We start from the raw sequence: 22,286 nt of genomic DNA, 5'->3' as shown, positions 1-22,286 counted from the left end.
CCTAATAAGCTGCAGCATTATTATTAGTGACTCTTTGAGCACGCTCGCATCAATCTCAAATCCCTACCCAAAAAATGAGCTTGTTCAGCATATTTAGAAAGGCTGGGCAAGTTAATGATTTTTTTTTAACTCAGTTAAGTTAAGTTAATATGCACCAATAACAAAAAATTAAAAGTTAAAAGTTAATTTAACTATAGGTTAATTTAGTCAAGTAAAAAGTTAATACACACTTTTTGTTAACTTTTTATTAAGTTAAAAAAAAAAGTTAATTTGTTTTTACAACGCTAGCGTACTTAAATTTTTTCCAACCCAAAACTAAATTTTACGATATACCTAGTGTTTAAACTTCATACAGTACCTATTTCCATATAAGTTAGATTCGAATGATATAATTTTTAACTTCAAACAATTTACGATACATATGTTTTGTCATGAAAACGAAATAGACTGAAATAGTGGAATATTATAAAATTATAAACAAAATAAATTAACTTCACTTACTTCTTAAAATCAAAAATTAACTCATTAATTTCACGTTAATTAAGAAAGAAATTTAGTAAGTTAACAGTTAAGTTAATGAAAAGCCAAAAGTAACTAGTTAAGTCAAAAAGTTTAAATTAAATTAACTTTTTAACTTAACTTTAACTTTTTACCTCGTTAATGCCCAGTCTTGATATTTAGAAACTGATATCTGAAATAAATAACCCTATATATTTTTTGTGGGTTCCCTCACACATCGGGACACCTGGGAATGAGAAAGCAGACCTGACAGCCTATGAAGCCACCTCATCACCATTATTCATAAAAATTAATTCATCCTCCTCATATTCGAAACGTTTAACATAATCCAAAACAAAATAATGGAAGAATGGCAGACATTTCACACAAAATCTACCTCTCACCGACAAATGGATAAATTGTAAAATTGTTTTAAAATTAATTCAATTATCCTCCTGATCAAAAATAAGATAGGAAGTAACCATTGATCGAGCTAAAATAGGCCACTCTCACCTAAAACATGCATATCTCATCAGGAAGGAACCCCACCAATATGCAATATTTGAAATGTAACTCTAACAATAGAAAATATAGTTATCAACTGCCCTAAATACACCGAAGCCCGCAAGACCCTCAATAACCCTCTCATACTTCACCAAGCCCTCAATGAAGAGAACACCGTCGCAATCAGTGCATTTTTCTGCAACACACACCTTAGCCATAAATTGTAAATTACTTGTCAATATTAGTATTGAGTTTCACTGTACATTTATACCTCTTTGTTTAAACATTAAGTTGATGTAGGCTATAAACATATTTAATTGAAGCCTTTTACCAAATATAAAAATAAAAATATTATATAAAAAAAATGAAACCACATGCACGCCTATTTGCCACATTTCGTTTACGACCTAACAAACGCCGCACACACACTGTGCGTGATATACCCTCACACGTCATCTGTCCGTAATTTGTACAGCGGAGGAGGAGCTAGTGATCCACTGCTAGAGCAGACTTAACGTCCGTATTATTTTAGGATGTAATAATAAAAAAAAAAAAATTAATTTCGTCCCATCGTCCCCATCATCGGACTTGAATCACGTTCAAAAGGTCCAGACACGTTCCGGGCTCGGTCTCTGACGTAGTGATGGTGGCAGCGGTGGCTATACACGTTCGCATTCACGCTCAGTACCGCAGACCCAGTAATTGAGCTAGTCTATTGCATCTGACCCAAATGCCGCCACTGCCACCGTCACGGGTTTTTATTAATTTTATCGAAATGAAGTTTTTCAAAGTGTGTTCACTATACTCCTACCCCCTCCCCAACATCGTTGTACACATGCACACTCGAGCACCCCCGACCACATGCATCGGCCACTCTTCCAAGAATCACCCGAAGAAACCGATGCCCCTGGGTCCATTGCTGGTTTAATTAAAACTCTCTGATCCTCAGGCCCAAACAAAATAAACTCTCAAGCTCGGACACGTCTGATTGCAATGAAGTCCACATAAAATCTTTTTTTCAATAGTGGCCATAACATATTATAATACTTATGGTGGTGTGTTCAATGATAAATCAGCATGAAATATTTCAAAAGTAAGTATGACGCACATTTTATTTGTGATGTTTCACTTATTTTTGAGTATTCTCAAATAATATTTAAAATATTATTTAACCTTTCATATACACGAATACGCAGAAAACAATTTTTTTTTTTAATTTCAACCCGTCCCTCTTTTTGAGTTTAAATTTGAATTAAATTTTTCTTTTTTAAATGTAACAAACTTTTTATTATCTATCTTTAAATTTGTATAAACTGATAGTGGGTTAAAGAGTGTACCTATTTATACAGTATGTTAACTTGTTTTTATCTCATTGTTTTAAAAATCCACCTGAGATTTTACAAATAAATTTCCGTCATAATATCATATTATCATGTGGTTTTTTGAAACTTAAAATATTAGTATTCGTGAAAAACTGCGAAAATAAGTATAAAATTAAGGCCTTATTAACGCAATTAAGAAAAACTCGTATCCAATTTTGAATTTGACTTTGAAGTGGAATTATAAAAATTACATTTTACCTTTGTACTTAGTGAAATACATGCTATGCATTTTAAACGTTACGATATGGTTATAATATGTATACGATTGTAATGATAGTATGGGCTGGAAGTAACTTCAGATATTACTATATAACAATAATTGTTTCAGATAAATTTTTTTTGGCACTACGTTACCATCTCAATATTGTATTATTTAATTTTAAGTGTTGTTTGTTTCACAGTCATTCTTTTGCATCAACCACTTGACCATGCTAAGCCATACTAAGACCAATTACGTATGTAATTTTCTCAATTAAAAATTAAAATATTGCAATCTATAATATCCCTAAATGTACTTTTCCCTACTAATGCACTCACATTGGCTATTATAAACTGTTTGACAATATGATTATCGAGGTTCCTCAACCAAATCGTCGATTATAGTCCAAACGGTGACTGAGAACTCTTCGCCGGTATTGATTATATTATTATAGTGTCCCACATAAGTCATAATATATTGCACCATGGACTTGGATAACTATTATTATTAATATTATACGCGAATAATGAAAATCTCTACCACGTCCGTCATGCCTGATCGAGTAAGATCATTATCGCCGTCAAGTTTCAAAAGAAAAATAAACAAAAACCGTCCATTCGTTGCCAGACTTATTAATCTTAGACAGTAATTTTTGTTCTTCTCTGATTTGATTCATGTTGTAAACGCTGACAATATACCATCGATGCGTAAATATTATAGTTTAATAAATTTCCTATAGTAATTATGTGTAATATGTCTTTGTTTTTCAATAGTTAACTACCATTAGATTCAGTAGAAAAAAATAAAGTTTTTGTAGTGCACTATTATGTTCATCTAAAATTTGTAACTTTTCTACAACTATTTGTTTAATATAATTTTTTATACACCAAGAAATTACTTCCTAATAACTTCATTCTTTAAAATATAAAATAATTTGTTATTGTTATAAAAATGCAAATTATAAAATATCATACATTCAGAATACCAATTTTAAAGAAAATCGTCTTTTTCAAGAAACAGACACACAAGTGCCTACCTTCAACTGTCTTAACATTTAATTTGCTTATTTATATTTTTCCGACAAATGTTAATCAAGTTAATGATTTTCTCCACTGATGATAGAATAAATTACTCTGAATTATTATAATATGCAGGTGCCTAATTTTATATATTACGTACTCTCAGGCTACACGACTGTTATGAATAATTGTTATTTTATATAGAATGTAGATGATTATTAAATTATTGTTGTCTTACCAGAACTGCCGACGGCGACCACTGCGAAGACCAGCAACAAAGTCCTCGAGGTCCACGAGTCCACTGCGACTGTGTAGGTATAGGGCCGCATTTCTCCGAAGATAGGACCAGCTCCCGTAATTTAGGCTCACATTTATGCACACTACAGATGTTACGGTAACTGTTCGGAGATCTGAAATGACATCCATTTTATTACCATAATATATTAATAATTCAAACTGGAAACGAAAAAAAAAATATTTGATATTAATTAATGTCAATATAGTAATGGGCAAAGGTACTATTTTGGAAAAGTCAAAAACATTTTTATTTTTAAATACATAGGTAGTGGTAATAATATCAATAATATATTTTGTAATTGTTGCATCTGAATTATAGGTAGCATAACTATTCTTTACTCTATGCTATTAATACTTCTGTTATTTTTTATACCCATTACGCAGCTATTATAGGCCTAAAGCACGTCAATGTCCGCGTCATACAATACACACAATCAACTGATTATTAGACAACAATCACAGTGACAAATTATGTGTCTGCCGGGTACGGCATATGATTATATTAAATAAATACATGACGCAGGTATATAAATAACGCATGGTCCTATTTGATGTAACCACTGATAGATCTAAAATCCCGAGAATAAACTCATACATAGCATATTACAATATAATACACAATAAATGGTATCTATGTAATTATGGTACACATCATCATAAAAATGTTTAATATAGTTTATAGATATAGTATGTAATACGCTTATTTTGATATTATGGATCGTAGTAGAGTACTTTCGATTCAGCGATTTGATCGTCAAATACTCCGCTTGCGTGGGGAAATCTGGTCGCGAATCTATTGTTTTCGGTCGTTTTATAAATGCATTCCTATTATGTTATGTTTTTCTCCCCCTCTCGTAATCGTCACATCGATCGTTTTCAGTTCCGTTACGTGAGCTCACGGAATCCGGAGATGGTGTCTCTCGAAAACAAATACATTATACAACTGTGAGCAAAATAACAAGTTATACAGAAAGTATTATTGCTCGAGACGTATCGAAGACACTAGGTGCAGACGTATTATAGTCGACCACGGTCAGCTGCAAGAGAACCACACGTATTCGTTGTACTGCGCATTGACCATATTTTATTAGATTTATTAATTTTCCGATGACCTATATATTATAATTTACAACAGGCCATCGTGTGCGGCGCGTTCAGTGATATCGACACCGATCCCGAAAGATAATCCAAGACCGGGGATTATGATGTTCAACCCGATCGAATCTTATAATAAATCGTGTCATCCTAATAATATCACTGCAGGCGTGTACTTATTTAAATACTGTGATGCATAATAATATTATAATGATGTTATGAACTATCGCGTGACTTGTTGCTTGTTCCCTTATTGCACTAAAACTAATATAATATTGTCGTTGGACGCTTTCTGGGCAATAAAACTTACGTAGGTACAGCATAAGTGTACAACAGCCACAGTAATATTATACGTTTTGCTTTTTCATAAAATATGGAAAACTTTTCAAAACAAACCTCGACAAGAGCGTATGATAATAATAATGATGATGATATAATAATAATAATAATAATAATAATGAAAATGAAAACGATGATAATAATACGGAGAAGACGTGGTAAAGAATTGTTTGGTCACTCGGTTTAACCGCTCGGCGGAATTCGAGTAAAATATACGAGTTCCGGTTGTTTGTCGTGGTGTACATTTTTATAATTTTATTGCGTAAACCTAATAAATCTTTCTAATCGTAATAAACCCAACGTAGAAATGTTTTTACCGCCACGTGTATTCGGCATGACGTCTAAGTGAGTGTGCTTGTGTGCGTGTGCGCTTTTTTTTTAAGCCCATAATAATATGTTTTTATCTTTTCCATAGTCCGCGGTCTAGACTTCTGCAGAATAAAGATCATTTATACGCACCTACCTATTTTCTTTTTACACTAGAAAATACACATAACCGAATGCATCAACTGTATTTACATAGCGTTTAATTTATTTTTATCAAACCTCCAAGGGGAATTACTACAAATATTGTAAATTAATTTTATATTGTTTACGTGCACTTATTATTCCCAAGACCGCAAATCTAAATAGGCTACCGTTACAAATTATCTTGCCTTTGAGCTCCGATGTGTACTAATTCATTGTGTAGTTGACGGTGACGGTAATGATATTATTGAATTAAATAGGTACCAACAATACAGCGAACGGTTATGGTTATATTCTACCTATACATTTATACAATGTGGTTATATTATGTTCAAACGATTAAAAAATGCTATTTCCACGTAAACAATTATCCCGAATATTATTATTATTTAATAATTATATATCAGAAAAGTTGTATTAATACAGTCAAAAAAATACAACACATGTAGTTTTATGATGAACTAGATTATATCTATAGTTAGATATACAACATATACAAGAACTCAATCTGTGATTTGATTCTTACATCATAATATATGTATGTATATAATGTATGTCTATATACTGCAGTTAGATCAGTTAGTACAATTAGCTGTGTATATAATGGATCGATGTCAATTTATAGTTAGTGGTCAATGGATAGAGCACAATTAATATACCATGAATGGAAATTTATTAATAGAGCATACATTTATTTATATAATAACATTGTAATATTTTGCATATTAAAATAAACAAATGTACCCGTAAAATATAATATTTAGAATATTTTTTTTTAATGACTTTTGCCGACATGGATCATTACTCATTAGTGTGTGAGAGATTACGGTTGGTACTTCTAAACACGTGTTTTTATCCGGGGCAATGATTCGTCACCAATATCCTTTTGTGGTCACCCATCCGGGATCCATCGCGCCGGACGATGCTTGACCACAGCACACCTTAGTGACTGCGGACAACCACCGCGCCACATCGAACCCCGTTTAGATTTTAACAAATTGACTAAAGTACTAATCCATTAAGACGTGGTCAATAAAAATTATTATTAATTATTTTAATAAAAATAAAAATATCTTAATACAACTTTCAGTTGAAAACTGTGTGCACTCCCTCTTAAATAATCGTCTCGTCTCTACTTCTAATATTGTAATGACGAAATATTTTTTAAAGGTTTTTCGTTAAATTGTTGTAAACTAATTTCGATGGGGGTTGATTATGCTGCGACGAATTGCTTGATTTTCAACTGTCACCAGCGCTTCTCTTTGTAGGCATTTTACGTCATTTTTCACATAGATGGATGAATAGATTGTTGATGAATACAACGAAAAGCAGTAAGTTATGCTACTCCCACACTAAATTGTTTGTTTGATGCAAACTAATTAGGAGTTTAACGTTTCAAGAGTTAGGTATATTTTTTAATGAGAAAGACGAAAACGTTTAATATGAATACTTGTATTAGGTATTTATTAGTTATTTATAGTTTATTAATTAGAAATACCTGATTATCGTTCTGGGAATTTATTGTGTCAATTTGCATGTATACTTTTGAAATTTTCGCTCATCTAGTTAACCACGAGCCATGTCATTAGCTTTAACTTTAGAAATATCAGTTTTGAACAGTTCCTAACGTTAATAACTATAGATAATCTATACAAATATTTCAATGCTAAAGACATGGACTCAAACTCCACATTTTTAAAATTTTTTTTTGCGCTGTACACATTGTCAAAGAATTGTTTTCAGCCTATCCAATTTGCGCTGCTACATGTAACGGGCATTGATTGAAATATCGCTACCTCTTCCACATTTGGAAATTTGAATGGCATATTATTTTATAATAAAGTAAAGTATAATTTAATAAAAATAAAATAAATCAGTTTTTCGTTTCGTTAAAAAATATCATACTTTTATTAGAAATTGTAGTACACTTTCAGTTGTCAAGTTCTGCTTACCCACCTCTATTGATTGTCTCGATTTTCGTTTGATGATAAATCGTTTATTATAATAGTGCTTAAACAATAGGTTTATTTGATTCCCCCTACCGAGTGTTAAATTGCTTTATTACTTTATCTATTCATTGTCGAGTAGAGTATTATAACGGTATGTAAATATTTTATTTTTTCATATTTCCGTGTAAAACAAAGTCTTTATGACGTAACAAATCTCTAAATGTTATTACATTGTGAAATCATGAGACACAAAGCGCTTCTGGACTACGAAATGTCATTCTTTTCAATACATTATTATTGTTACTTTGTGTTCAACAAATGTAAATATATGCATCTATTATATTATACGCAATTTTACATTTGCACAAAATGAAATCGTTTTACAACTGAACGAGGATACCGTTCACCTTATATCATTGTCTGCGTCTGTTTAGGTGAAGGATTATTATTATTATTATTATTATTATTATTATTACTATTATGTATTTTAAAGTACTTTTATGTAGACGGAAGAACATACTGTTTATATAATTCTTGTAGTATATTATGGGGCACTAGACGTAAATCTATCATGTGAATCATGTTCAAAATAAATAAACAGTGCTTTTTGTTCTTTCTTTTCATTTATTATTGTAGTATTATAATATATCAATATATTATTATGATATTATACAAAGTACAGACTATAGAGCATAGACAGAAGAAAAAATATGCTGACATACAATATTGAAATTATTTTTATTTTTTGAAAGTTTGTGAATAGGTACTGATGTCCCAGCTTAACTAACTACGCAAAGGCTATAATATAATAAATTATAATTATAAATTAAAACACGCATATTTAAATATTAACTACCAATCGTGGGTAATACAATACTTGAATTAGTCAGGTTTCTACTGCAACATAATTCATAGTATCATGTCATACGTCTTATACGTGCAAATAGTTGTAAAATATTAACAGTTATACAATTTACCAAAGTAACTACTATCGATGGTAAGTAATATTTTTATTTACCTGGAATTTCTCAGCACTACACAGTATGATTTATTAAGCATGCAGGCATTTTCACCACCATTTTATTCTTAAATTATGCATTTATTCAAATTATGATTTTATGGAATTTTTAAAAATACTCTAATACCATTTTTTAAAATTCTTGAGTAGGGTTCTGTGATGATACAGACTTTTTTTTTTTTTTAAATAAGAACCTAGTGTGAATTATTGTGAAGTAAGTTACTTTTACTGTGAATTATTAAGTGGGTCATTTTTATATACCTAAATGAAAATTCAGTTGTTAAAATGTATATACTAAGTACAATAGTCCTTACGCATCGAAATATAATTTTACAAAAATATAAAGTAGATGACATTGCAATATTGGGTCTATTATTTATTTATTTATTATACTTAGATCATATTTACAAATTATTAATTTTGATGGATTAATAATAATAAAAACTACAGTTTTAAAATCACTATAGCCCCAAATATCCCAAACCCATTATTGTGGACTTATTATCTTTAGTACAGTAACTAAAAAATGATTGAACTTTAATTCTGTTACACCAGTTTTAGAAAAACTATCCACTAAATAACTAACAATAAAATGGAATTTTTGTTAAAAAAACACAAGCTAATATCACCGCAAGACACTCCTTAAGTAGTACAAAAAATCTAAAGAATTTCAAAACATTGTTTTTAAATATATTTAAAAATCCTGAAAATCAAATTTTAAACAATCCTCTGAAGATTAACAATATAATCTACTATAAGTATATTTTTTTTTGAAACACTGTTTAGCATAAATCAAATTACAAGTATAAACCGAATGATGTCTTATTTAGAATTAAACATTTTTCAAAATATCAGTTATAAATAAGCCATTCACATCTCATTAGACTTATTTGATTTTAAGTTTACTTTTTACGTGATAATATTTTATTGGAATGTAGAACATATAATAATACGAGATTTTTATATTTATAAGATATTATTATATAGTTGTATATCGTTACTGTTTTTGATGCATGTTTATTAGGTAACTGTAAAGTAATTTTTTTAACCCTATATTTGTTCGATTTAACTAAATTTACTCAACAACACACTAGTTTCCCAAACAAAATGTAATGTCATAGACTAACGATTAGAAGGTATACGAAAGAAAAATGTAATTAGAGTTGATTCCCGGTGGAAAACAATATATACGCCGGAGAAATGGTCAGATCTGTATGTAATATTATATTATACAACTTAAAGTTTATTAACTATTATTTTATGAACAAATAAAAATTAATTTATGCCATTCAATTTACGTAATTTGTTTGTATTCAAACCAATGAATAATTATTATATAAACTCTTTTATATCATTTTATGAACAACAATGGGTATTAATAAATAAACTTCGGACAATAATATTATACCTATTTTAAATATTATGATGATTTACAATATTCTGTAGACGATCACAGTTACTGTAAGTGTTCTCTAAAATCAAATACATTGTGCTTTGCATTTATAGCGCTATATATCACCTATCTATAGTATGAAAAACTATGAAATTATTTGTTTTAAATATTGTAGTAATTTGTTTACAATAACGCTTTTTAACAAATAACGAAACAAGTTCAAACAACTATGTACATAATATATGGTGTTATTTTGCCTATTCAGATCGCCGTGTTACAAATAAATCCCACAATTAATTTTTGATCATTTTTTCAGGGTCAATATTATAAGTATACACTTTTTATTCATTATTTCTGACATAAAAACAATATTAACAAATATTTTTTTATACGTATACAGTAATACATAACATATTATCATATTATATACCATGTGGTCTACACTATAATATGTATTATTTTCACATGATTATAATATTTTAAATGAAAATAATAATCAATCATATCTTATTATATAAGATATATTAGGTCTTGGAAGTAAACTACAAATCTAAACTTATTTACGATTTTTACAAGCACAATTATTATTCGCAGTTTCCCACGTTTTTCTTGATTTTTATAAATTAAAACGTACAATTTGGTGATATTTATGAATTTATGATGGTGATATTAGAAAAAATCAATTGTAATGCAATATAGTGACACGGAACAGAAGTATGCTAAATAAATTGTAAAACTGGTTCATACACAAGTGAACAGAACATTGTTGGGTCTGAAAAATAAAGGAAACTTTGACGAAATTTTATATTTAATGACGAATTTTCCAATTATATAACTACTATGCGTCTATACAATCATATATTTTTAAACGCATACTTTTTTGCCTATTTTGTTTGGTACTTGTTTTTTTTTTTTTTTTTTGAATAAAAATAAATATATTAACAACATTTTTCCATTCGTATTTTTTAATTTTAATGTAAAAGTGTATTGTGACATTTTGGATTTTTTCATAGTAAAATCTGTGAATTAACTTCCACACTTAATTATAGTTTATAACTAGATACTAAAAATGTTGTACAATTATAATATAGAAACGCTCCGAGTTTAAACTAAATGAATACATAAAAATATATATTTATGTAAAATTGCAAATATATTTTACATACATACCTATTATGTAAATAATTTGTATATTATTAATTTTATTTTAATATTATTCACTAATAATTACTCATCCGAAAAATAACGATGAATATTTTATTAAATATTATTTTAGTTGCTGGACGAGTAAAGCTGGCTCTTGACTTCTATATTTTGTTTTACAGAAATATCGAGTTGCACGAGACACTTTCAAAGGTATAGAAATTAATAAATCCCGTGTTCTTTGGAACAGAGACTTTAATGATGTTCTATTATTATAATATATACATTAGACGTGTAGAGCGTTTCGAAGATTTATAAATATTGAAGAATATTATAAGTAGGTTCCATATTAATTACTGGTAGATATTTATAGCTATGTGCAGTGTGTTGGGTGGAAATGTGCAATGTTTAATAAAATATTATTATAATATTCATTAGAATTGAATAATAATACAAGAAACAAACAAATAATGAATAATGACACATTTTACATCATTTTATGCGTCGCAGTTCATCACAATATTTCGTTTACTTCGGGTCAACGGAATTTCATAACGATATAATAATATACTTAAATCAGTATTTAATGTCAGCGAAACGCAACCAATCCATGATTCCTCAACGATGATAGTAATATCAATATGTATTATAGTAATTTGTTAATCAACGATAATATTGTTAAAAATAATAATATGTTTTAAAGAAAGAAAAAAAAAATGAAATTTATGGTGAATAAACGGTAAATAAAACCGTGCATCGACGTTCAAATGGTTAGCATATAGTATATTATAATACAAATTACCAACATATTAATCATACGTGTTTTTTTTATTCATTTTATTTTTTACGAATTACTTTTTTCCTTGTGGGTATATTATACAGGTACCTATATATTATATATAGGAACATTTTTTTTTTCAGTAAATATTCGCAGTCACGGATTTGCGGCTAATAATATAATAATATCATAACGACCGACCGCCACCGCCACCACCGATGATTTATGTGAGCGGGTCTTGTTTTTGCCAAAATACGACAGGTAAGTCGAACGGTTTTTGAAGCGAAACCCGACGACCGGCGGCGGTGGCGGCAGTGGTTTTGGACCGAAACGCGCGAGAGGGTGGCCGAGGCTGACGCGATAAATCTTTCCCACCCAACCCACAAACAAGCGCGCGAACACGCCCACTCCGCGTTCGGCCGAAATGCTCTACAGCGCGCGCTGAGCGTGTGTGTCGGTATTATTCACCCGACGCCGCCGGAAACGATTGCAGCACCCAACGTTTTAATCAAACGGATCGTCCGATTTACACGCACACACATGCATATGACACAAATAATATATTTTGTCTGTTTAATAACAATGGCCATTGGCCTTTGTAGTTGTATGACCGCGTAATAATAATAACTAAACGTGGCGGCGCATCGAGTATATAGAGGAGGAGATAATGATATATTATATATAAATTGTATTTTATTAATCCATAAATGATATACTATAAAACATGATTTATCGAATTCGGTGATAGTCCGACGACGGACTTTTGACAAGTAGTAAATAGTGCAAATTTTTTGCGGGTTGCCGGGCGGGTGTGCAGCCGACAAACACCGACTGAAGCGGCTGTATACGTTAATTTCGATTCATTGTAGGTGTAAGTGTGTAACGTGTTAAAGTACCAGCATAATATGCGAATTTTTTTTTATTAGAGTAAGGCTTCGACGACTGAGGTCGTTAGCCTGTGGGGTTGGTAGGGTTGACACGGCAGCGTTGGTACGGTTGGTACACGGTTGGTTAGCAACGCGTACATGTGTGGCAAGGTTTTAGCCACATCAAACCCGGGTGGTCACCCATCCGGCAACTAGTGGCAGCGGACGTTACTTACTCTCGCTTCATAGTCACGTTGCGCAGAGCCACAATTATAATATTATATTTGTTTTTAAATAAATTAAGTATTTCACTTATTATAGTATTCTAACTTATTTGTGTACGTACCTATATCAAATTATTGTTATCTTAAATAAATTATAAACTAAACAAATACACAGTACATAATATATTTTACACCTATTTTACATTAATATTATACATTTAATATTGGGCTTATGTTATAAATTAACTATCCTAACAAGGGTTTTTAGTAAAATGTAAATGAAGTCTGAAACGTATGACTGATTTCTTATAATATAGAATATTTTTATAAATGTAATACACAGTGCAATTTATAGGTTTATGTAAATGCCATTGTATGGACAATATTAAGTGGACCCGACATAATTTATTTATACAGATTTCCTAAATAGAATGATTCGGCGGAATCGATAAATTCCCGGTTGTAGAATCAACAAAGCATCGTAATATTCCATGATAACGACATTGTTTCGGCAGAAAAATCCTAAATGTTTAATCTGAGCTGATGTTAAAATAATTTCTAGACAAAAATAAGAACGGCTTGAAACCACCATTGCACCTCTGGCGCATAATCGGGGCTATAAGATCGAGGCTGTAGGTAATGGATAACTATAATAATAAATGTTATGTGTTTTATAATAGGAAAACCTATTGCGGCTGATCATTACTCCTAATAATTGCATTCGTAACGGTAAACCAATACGTACTATAATAATAATATTATAACAAATTTATTTTGGTTCAACTACTAGTATACATGTATAGGTACTTATTGATTATCGCGACTGCCTGTGATTTTTCGCTAATCGAAATTATGTTATTATTTGGGTACAACATTATTATTGTAGTGTTGTGAACATTGGGTAATACACTAATAAAGTAAATTACGTTTATTATTCTACAACTGTTATAATAATATATTATACGAACGCGAGCGACCGTCGCGTCCGAGTACAACAGATTTTTGTATTCTTATATATTTTAAACCTATTATATTCGAATATTATGTACTGCTGCTCCTGTGGCGGAGGGTGGAAAACGATTAAAATCAGACTGGTGCATGTACACCCCGTCGTCGTCGAACGCGCACGGATTCCTCGCTTTATCATTACCTCTCAGTAGTCGTCTTCCTTTCTGCACGGTAAACTCACACCGACCTATCACAAAAGATTTCACGCTGAACTAAATTCACATTAAGACCTACTTATTTTCCGAGCGAATAGCGTCGCCATCCCTTGATGACAATTTATTCCTCTGGTCGAGGCTGAACCCGAACCAGGACCTCGGCGGAGGCGTCACTAGGTATATATTATAATCTTTGCATGTTAACAGAATATCAAGTGAACTATTCTCAGTTACGGGGATGTAAAATAACCGCAGACATGTAGATTGCACTAATGCGACGTCGCCACCGGACGAATATTTCATTAATAACAATTCACACCGTCTCAGAGCGTATGTTACAATAGTATAGGTCTCACTGCTGTGACAACCATGAAAGTATGAGAGGCTTAAACTTTTATAGAGACAAGTAGAGGTATTAAATATATTTTACAAAAATTGTGTTACACGCGACATCGTTGGTTATTTTATGCTTTGGGATGTACAGCAGTTTTGGGTATTGTGATATAATATTGTTTTCATACTGCAATTAGAGTCCATAATATTAATATGATGTTGATCTCATACCATTATAATAATTGTTGTGTGACATTCGGATGAACAACAGAGTGTACGATATAATCAAGGTTAATTTTTTTTATAGATAAACTGTATGATCATCGATTGATTTAGATGAATGTACAACACTCTTTACCGTCGGAAAATGGAAATCTACTGGTACCAAAATACCATAACATCATATTACGCCTGATCAGAAGGATGGATAAATACACACACAAACACACTCAACCCACCGACTGACACACGTATACATATTTCATCCTCTTCAAATAACGTGCTGAAGTTATACAAACCTATGATGTGGCATTTGAATCGCGTGTAGATTAATCCCGAAGAACGGAATACGATGAGCATATATAATCATGCCGCGGACGTTCAAGAAATAGACTTAATATTATGTCACACGATAAGATTAGCAATACCTATGAATAACACAGTTTTCGGCTTGGAATTACAACTCAGAAGCACAATTAAAATAATTTTATAGTCGTTTCGCAATTAGTTCGGCGAGAATATTGTATTAATATAATAGTAGTATCATACGATAATGACCACCGCCGTACTATGCGCTATCGTCAAGACTAGAGTTTGAAAGATAATACCATCATTAAACATAAATGTTTATTATAATCGCATTGTTTTCGTTTTCAAAAACACCACAACGCATTAATTACCCCATCCGGTCACTGGGAATTAAAGTCGTCGATTCGACTTCTGTGGGTACGCCGTTTAATTTGTATAATGACGACTGAATATTATCCTACTAACGTTAAATAATTCCGCTCGCACAATTACACTCGAAAAGGTAAAGGACAAAAAATAACGCACAGTCGATGGCTGAGAGATCGTTTGATGGTAATACATAATATAGGTCTCATATATATATAATATTATACCTACATAATACGATTATAATAGTCGTTACGCGAAAACAACCGAGCGAGATATGTACTTACAACGGTCATGACCATGTCAATTATTGTGTTCAGACGGACGATGGTTGTTATAATTGAGATAAGTACCTCTGGTGACGACTTATGGGTCAACTTACTGTCTTTGGGCAGAAACGGAAACTCTGCTCTACCGAATTAAAAACATACAGATAATACCTTCTATGGGCGTTAAAGTCTGGTCAAACGTATAATAAATAACAATGCATACTATAGTAAATACACGTACACGTGACTTATTTCAATAACTCGATAAACAATCCGCGATTTCCGCATCAAAATAATAACAATAACACAATAATATATTTCTGATCGACTATGATGAAATGCACTTAATAATAATAATTTATATGGCAATAACAATAGTTATAATAATAATAGTATAGAATGTAATAGTAATAATAATAATAATAATAATACCACAGAATAAATGATATTTTATTCTGTGATAATATTATCTAGTGATGTGTGTTCGGAAAACTCCATCATAATGTTACGTTAATCTCGAGGGATGATTATCGTAATTCGATTTTCATTGTATTATATTGATCAATATGAATCAACACGATTATTGATTAATAAATATCAATAATTTGTCATTAGGTAGTCTATCGTCGTTTTGGTTGTTAACTGTTCGTTTAAGTCATTTAGTGTCACTATTTTCAATTGTATATTCTCGCTTTCCAAGTTTAAGAGTTTCAAAATGTTCGAAGTGCGCTCTTTAGTTTTAATTTTCATTTAACGCACATTGTTTAATTTTCGCTGAACGACAAACATTCTTCAGTTATCGTTATCCTCGAACAAACGCGTGCGTTTTTCGTTAAACATTTTAATTGCATTTTTCTATTCTAATAGCAGTTCCCAGTCATTAAGTTAACTATCAATTTTGTTTTAATATAATTGAAAATTAAAATACGTTTTTCTTATAGATCCCTATTAAAAATGTAATATGTATTTTAAAACGTAATTATATAAACTAATTTAATGAAAAAACCCAAACCCATAAGGGATAAATTAAATTTAAAATTGTGTAAGATACCAAACAAACACTATACATTTATTTAATATTATAACCATAACCACTGACATCCGTTATGTCTTAGACCCATAAATTGAATACTATTAATATAATAAAGATTAGAAAAAAATATGGAATTAGAAATTATATATATTTACTTAGTACTATATGATTTTTATTATTTTTAAGTCTAAATTATTTCTTAACATATTCGTTAACTTCTTTATTATTTAATGCTTAAATTATTCCATCATCAATAATCATCATATTATAATATATAATATATCATTTTAATTAACTTAACTTTCAATTATATTTCTTCTGTATTATAATTTCTTGTTTATTTTTTTTTATATTAATTGCTACAAGTTACATTTTACTGTAATGATGCACAATATTATATTACTATATTTTATATTTGTATTGATTTTTAGCTACCGTATAGCTAAAATGATTATTTTGGTTTTCAAAAAATAACAGTAATTGCGTATGCGTAGCAACGTGCCTATACCGTGTTTTCGCATTTTCGACCAAGTAATATCATCTATTCCAGAGGTTCCCAAACTTTCTTGGTTTGTGGTGCCCTTTTAAAATTATGTTTTTCTAAGGGCGCCCTTCCCAAGTTCTACTATCATAATTAATCATAAGAAGTAGAAAAAAATAATAAAAACCAGAAAAAATCGTAATGGGTAATATGAAAATATGTATTTAATTCAAATTATAGGTTATACATTTTTATTTACATAATTGTAATACTGTTTCCAGCGGTGCTATTGCCGGTTTTCAAGTTCGTTTTTGGACCATAAAAAATTCTACAGCAGCATGGCTTACACCCTGCCGTGTTGCAGACTTTGGGAACCACTGATCTATCCGATTAAACTCGGTATGGTATATTTTATTATCCTTCTAAAAAAAACTTTGATATTGACGTGTATGGCACTGTGAGTGGTTGTGTACCAATACGGAAAAACGTTTATCATTCGGAATTCATATGTATACCTACTTTGATAATTATTATAATAATAATAACACATTGTGCGGTGGTGGTCGACAATCGCGTGGTGTACAAGAGCGAGAGTACATAACGTATAGATATGATATTATTATGATGTGCCCACACGAGTGTTCGACGGAATTCGTAGTATGTAATATTGGAATCGAGAAAACTCGCGAATGTAACGTTATTCCTACCTATTAATATTGAATTACGTATATTAATTAAATTAAACGCAACCAGATTCCTTATTTTAGTCGGAAGGTTCATAATTTATTATAATCGTATATTAAAAAAATAAAAAATAAAATAAAATATAAACAACGATACATTCAAACTTGATATAAACATAATATTGTGTGTATATAAAATACCGAGAACCCGGCCGGATGAAGGTAAATCAATAAGTAAAAAGGTTAAGTTTATTTTAACCTATAGAGAGACTTTTATTTTTTTTAGTTTTCATTGATTTAGTTTTTTTATCTAATTTAATTAATAAAATATTATATTATTAAATAACGAGTTAATATTGTAAGATTAAATCCAATTAAATTAAGTGATTCATAAGTATGATAAATACCTTTCAGTTTTCATTTAATAAATATATATTTATTTCTATATCCATAAATTACCTATATAACATATTATTAAAATCATGTTTATTTGTTTGTAAATATTTATATATTTGTTGGCACTCATAGCCAATGTTAGTCACTTGTAGGTCATACTGCAATTGACTAGGCAAAGGCATGTACAAACAAAGCAGCGTACAATTATATTTAATGGTCGGTAATTTTTTTTTTTTAATTAACTTTTAGCGTCACCTTAACTAGTTTAATTTTAAAATGTTAGACAATTTTTAAAACTTTTTATACCGTTTAATTTTTGTTAACTTATACATTTGCTATAACTGAGAAAAATATTTTTTGAAAATTTGACCGGCCTTGAAAAACAATAGTAAATTGCGCTAACTCTAATTTCACACTACATGATTATGAAACGCAATGATTACTCATTAGTTTTGTTTAATAATTGTATTATAATGATAATTAACTAAATAATTTGTTTTATAACTATACAATTATATATGTAGTTACATGCATTTTGATAATTAACATGCCTGGGCAAATTAATGATAATAATTTTTTATTGAGTTAAGCTAAGTTGATAATACAATTTTTAAAAATGTTAAATAATATTTAAAATTATAATAGTTATTTTAATTTTTTTTTAAAGTTATTTATCTTTAATTTATGAACAGTCAGTAATATAGTTTTAAATAATAAAATGTAAATGGTCATACAATATGCATCATCAATAGTAACTTTATAATATTTATTATTTAATTATGTATAAATTAACATAACTTGGATTATAGTAACTCGTTATTTATTAAGTTTATATCAATAAAAATCAGTTATTTAAAAATAAGGTTAATGACAATTAAACTAAAATAAGGTAAAACTAACTTTACTTTAAATTTTTGACTCGTTTATGCCCAGACTTGTTATTTAATATATTAAACTCCCTGTATATATAATATACAGTATGCAGTTGATATAAACTAATGAGCAGGATTCGACCAACACTCCCCCCCCCCACTAAAAAAAAAAAAACTATAAAGAATATAAACATTTTGTGTCAATTGTGAACAATGAAAATACTATGAAGAAATTTTCGTAACTTCCAATGTATCAATGAAAGTATTGATGAAGGGGTGCCCAGAAAAAATCTGATTGCGCTGCTGGTGTGAATTATTATAGGTTCGATTAAGTAATATAATTATTGTAGTGTTAAATATCACTACATAAAAGACTTCTAACAACATGATTGTAAGGCACGTTTGGTGCTATGGAATTTAAATATTCCTCCTAAAAAATCTTTATCGTACCCATCTGGTCATTCCATATAGCACACTGAGGATACAAAAACACTCAATTTTTTTAAAGATGTTTAAATAAAGTTGTTCGATATTGTTCGGAATTTTTTTATAATTTTTTAGAGTTCTAGACCCCCCCCCCCCCTCTCCCCATTTTTACTATCCCGGAATAAATTTAATACAGCCAACTTCAAACCTAGCACTACAATTTTATTAACACTGTTTAGTAGGAAGGTTCCCAACAATTTTCAAATAGACTTATTTGCTTCAATACAAATATGGTTGGAATTTTTCGGAGCCCCCTATTATTTAGAACTTTCAACTCTTAAAATTTTAAATTTTATTAAAACTTGAAAAAATGTCTCAAAATGTGCTGTGATGAATGGTCTCATTATTATTATATCTAACTTTTAATTTTTATACCAATTCATTAAAATATAATATAAATATATTATCTTTATGGAGTACCTAATATAATGTGTCATGATCGAAATATATTCTACTATAATTCAAATTTCAAAAATATGTCGCAGATGCGTCTATGTATAATATGCTTATATATATATGATATAATTATTTAGGTACTTTAGGTAGTCTTTAAATAGTATTTAAAATGTTAGTACAATGAAAAATATTGTTGCAGTTAAAAAACAATTTAACATAAGTTAAAAAAAAACATAAAATCATCACTTTAAAGTATTAACTAACATTTATATAAGTACCTAGTTTTAGGTTTCTAAACTTATGTTCTACATTCTTATCATGTTTTTCCGTCTGTTATTTACTAGTAGATATACAGTTACGATTGTTTGTTTTAACTTCATACTATATAGTCAATATTAAAAAATAACAAAATAAGAGTATTTAATAATATAATATGTAGATGCATAGTAACCAATATTAAAATTAGGTACCAAAACATATAAGTTAATAAATAATTAATTTTTTGATTGTATAATATAGAATTATAGTTTATTGCGTTGCTCAAAAATACGTTTAGAAACCGGGAATTTAACACGCTCACATAGGCAGCTTTCCTAAACTTCTTTTTAAATTATTGTAATTGTAACAGTCAATATATTGTTTAGAATATATTCGAATTCAAATTCAACTTCAACTTTGGTTATGTTTTCGTTCGGTTTGTAAATATATATATTTCTAATACTATTTAATGCTAGCTGAAAAGTTGGCAGTACAAATTTGAACATAGAATAAATAAATATGGAGGCCACAACAAATTCTAACAAATGTTTAGCAATACCCAACAATAATATTTAAAAATTGTTAGAAGGTTTTTGAACGGTTTTAATAAAAATATAACTCTAGGTAAAATGTTAACAGTACATTTAACACTGGATATTTGGACAATTTTTTTACTATCCTTTATATTGGATAGGGCTTCAAAAATGTTCAATTAGTTTTCAAAATTCACAATTTTTTTTTGAACATTATTGGATATATATTTTGAAAAGTTCTGCCAATAATGTAGTAACAACTCCACACCTCATGTGATTTCCTCACGATGTTGTTCATGCCATGATTTATTAAACTATTTTAAAATTTCAGATTTAAGAACATCTTGATAGTCTGAGAAATTCAAAGATAGGTATTTAAAGTACATTTCAAATACGTTTACTGACCGAATATTAAAACAACTATTAAAATCAATACCTTTGTCTCGTAATTAGACAATTTTCAACACACGATTTCGAATTTCAAAAAATAAAATAACTATATGCCAATCGGTTGATATGAAAACCAAAAAAGATTATTTTCAAAAATGTCTACTCGGTCTAAATTTCAAATATATTTGTTTGCCCTAAAAAAAAAATACTAAATCACTTTTAACTAATGGAGCAGAGTACTCTTAAATATTGTTGTTTGAATGTGTACGCAATGAAATTGTATTTCTTATTTTCTCAAAAAAAAAAAAAATCACAGACTGGAAATGTAAATTTAACAAATTATGTAAAAATATGTAATACAAATGCGATTTAGAAACCTTGACGATAACAATAAAACTCCCTGTGGATTTACAAAGCCTACGAATGCTATTTCGTGAGGTAAAAATATACACATATACTGTATGCAGGAAAAACAAACTCGTTAAATTAAAGACCAAAAATAACAATTTAAATAGTAACTTGTAATTCTTCCCAAATAATTTATAGGATTATTATTATCGTGCCTTTATAATATATAGATTAATGCCATTAACGAAATACGTAACATTACTTTGATCATAATTTAATATTTTTTTACATTCACTTTTAATATTTATATAAAAAAAAATACGTCATTTGTCCATAGGTCGATATTACTGATGTATATTTTCTTATTTATCAGTTTAATGATCCTTGTTAGACCTGATCTGCATCAAGCAATCATATTCAACTCTCTCAGACCCTAGTCCAACGCTGGTTTAACCGTTACGGTTTCGTCTTCCAAATTGATATCTTTGACTATGCTGTGTCATTCCACCTAGCCCGAGGTCTACTTAGTGGTTTTGTTTTATTTATTTACTTACACCCTTTTGAGTTTACCTTTATCAG

At 29.6% G+C, this 22,286-nt stretch overlaps 1 protein-coding gene across 2 annotated transcripts in view; it reads right to left on the bottom strand.

The window, feature by feature from the left end:
* LOC132941744 (lachesin-like) overlaps nt 1–22,286 on the bottom strand; it is a 211,489-nt gene that overhangs the window by 128,528 nt on the left and 60,675 nt on the right. For both annotated transcript variants that reach the window (XM_061009895.1, XM_061009896.1), the window contains exon 2: nt 3,841–4,012. In XM_061009895.1, the coding sequence (XP_060865878.1) occupies nt 3,841–3,931 (91 nt within the window). In that variant the 5' untranslated portion in view covers nt 3,932–4,012. The remainder of the gene's footprint in view (nt 1–3,840; nt 4,013–22,286) is intronic.

The sequence above is a fragment of the Metopolophium dirhodum genome, chromosome 3, assembly GCF_019925205.1.
Source record: "Metopolophium dirhodum isolate CAU chromosome 3, ASM1992520v1, whole genome shotgun sequence".
NCBI classification, from domain to species: Eukaryota; Metazoa; Arthropoda; class Insecta; order Hemiptera; family Aphididae; genus Metopolophium; species Metopolophium dirhodum.
This window is presented reverse-complemented; position numbering and strand designations above follow the sequence as displayed.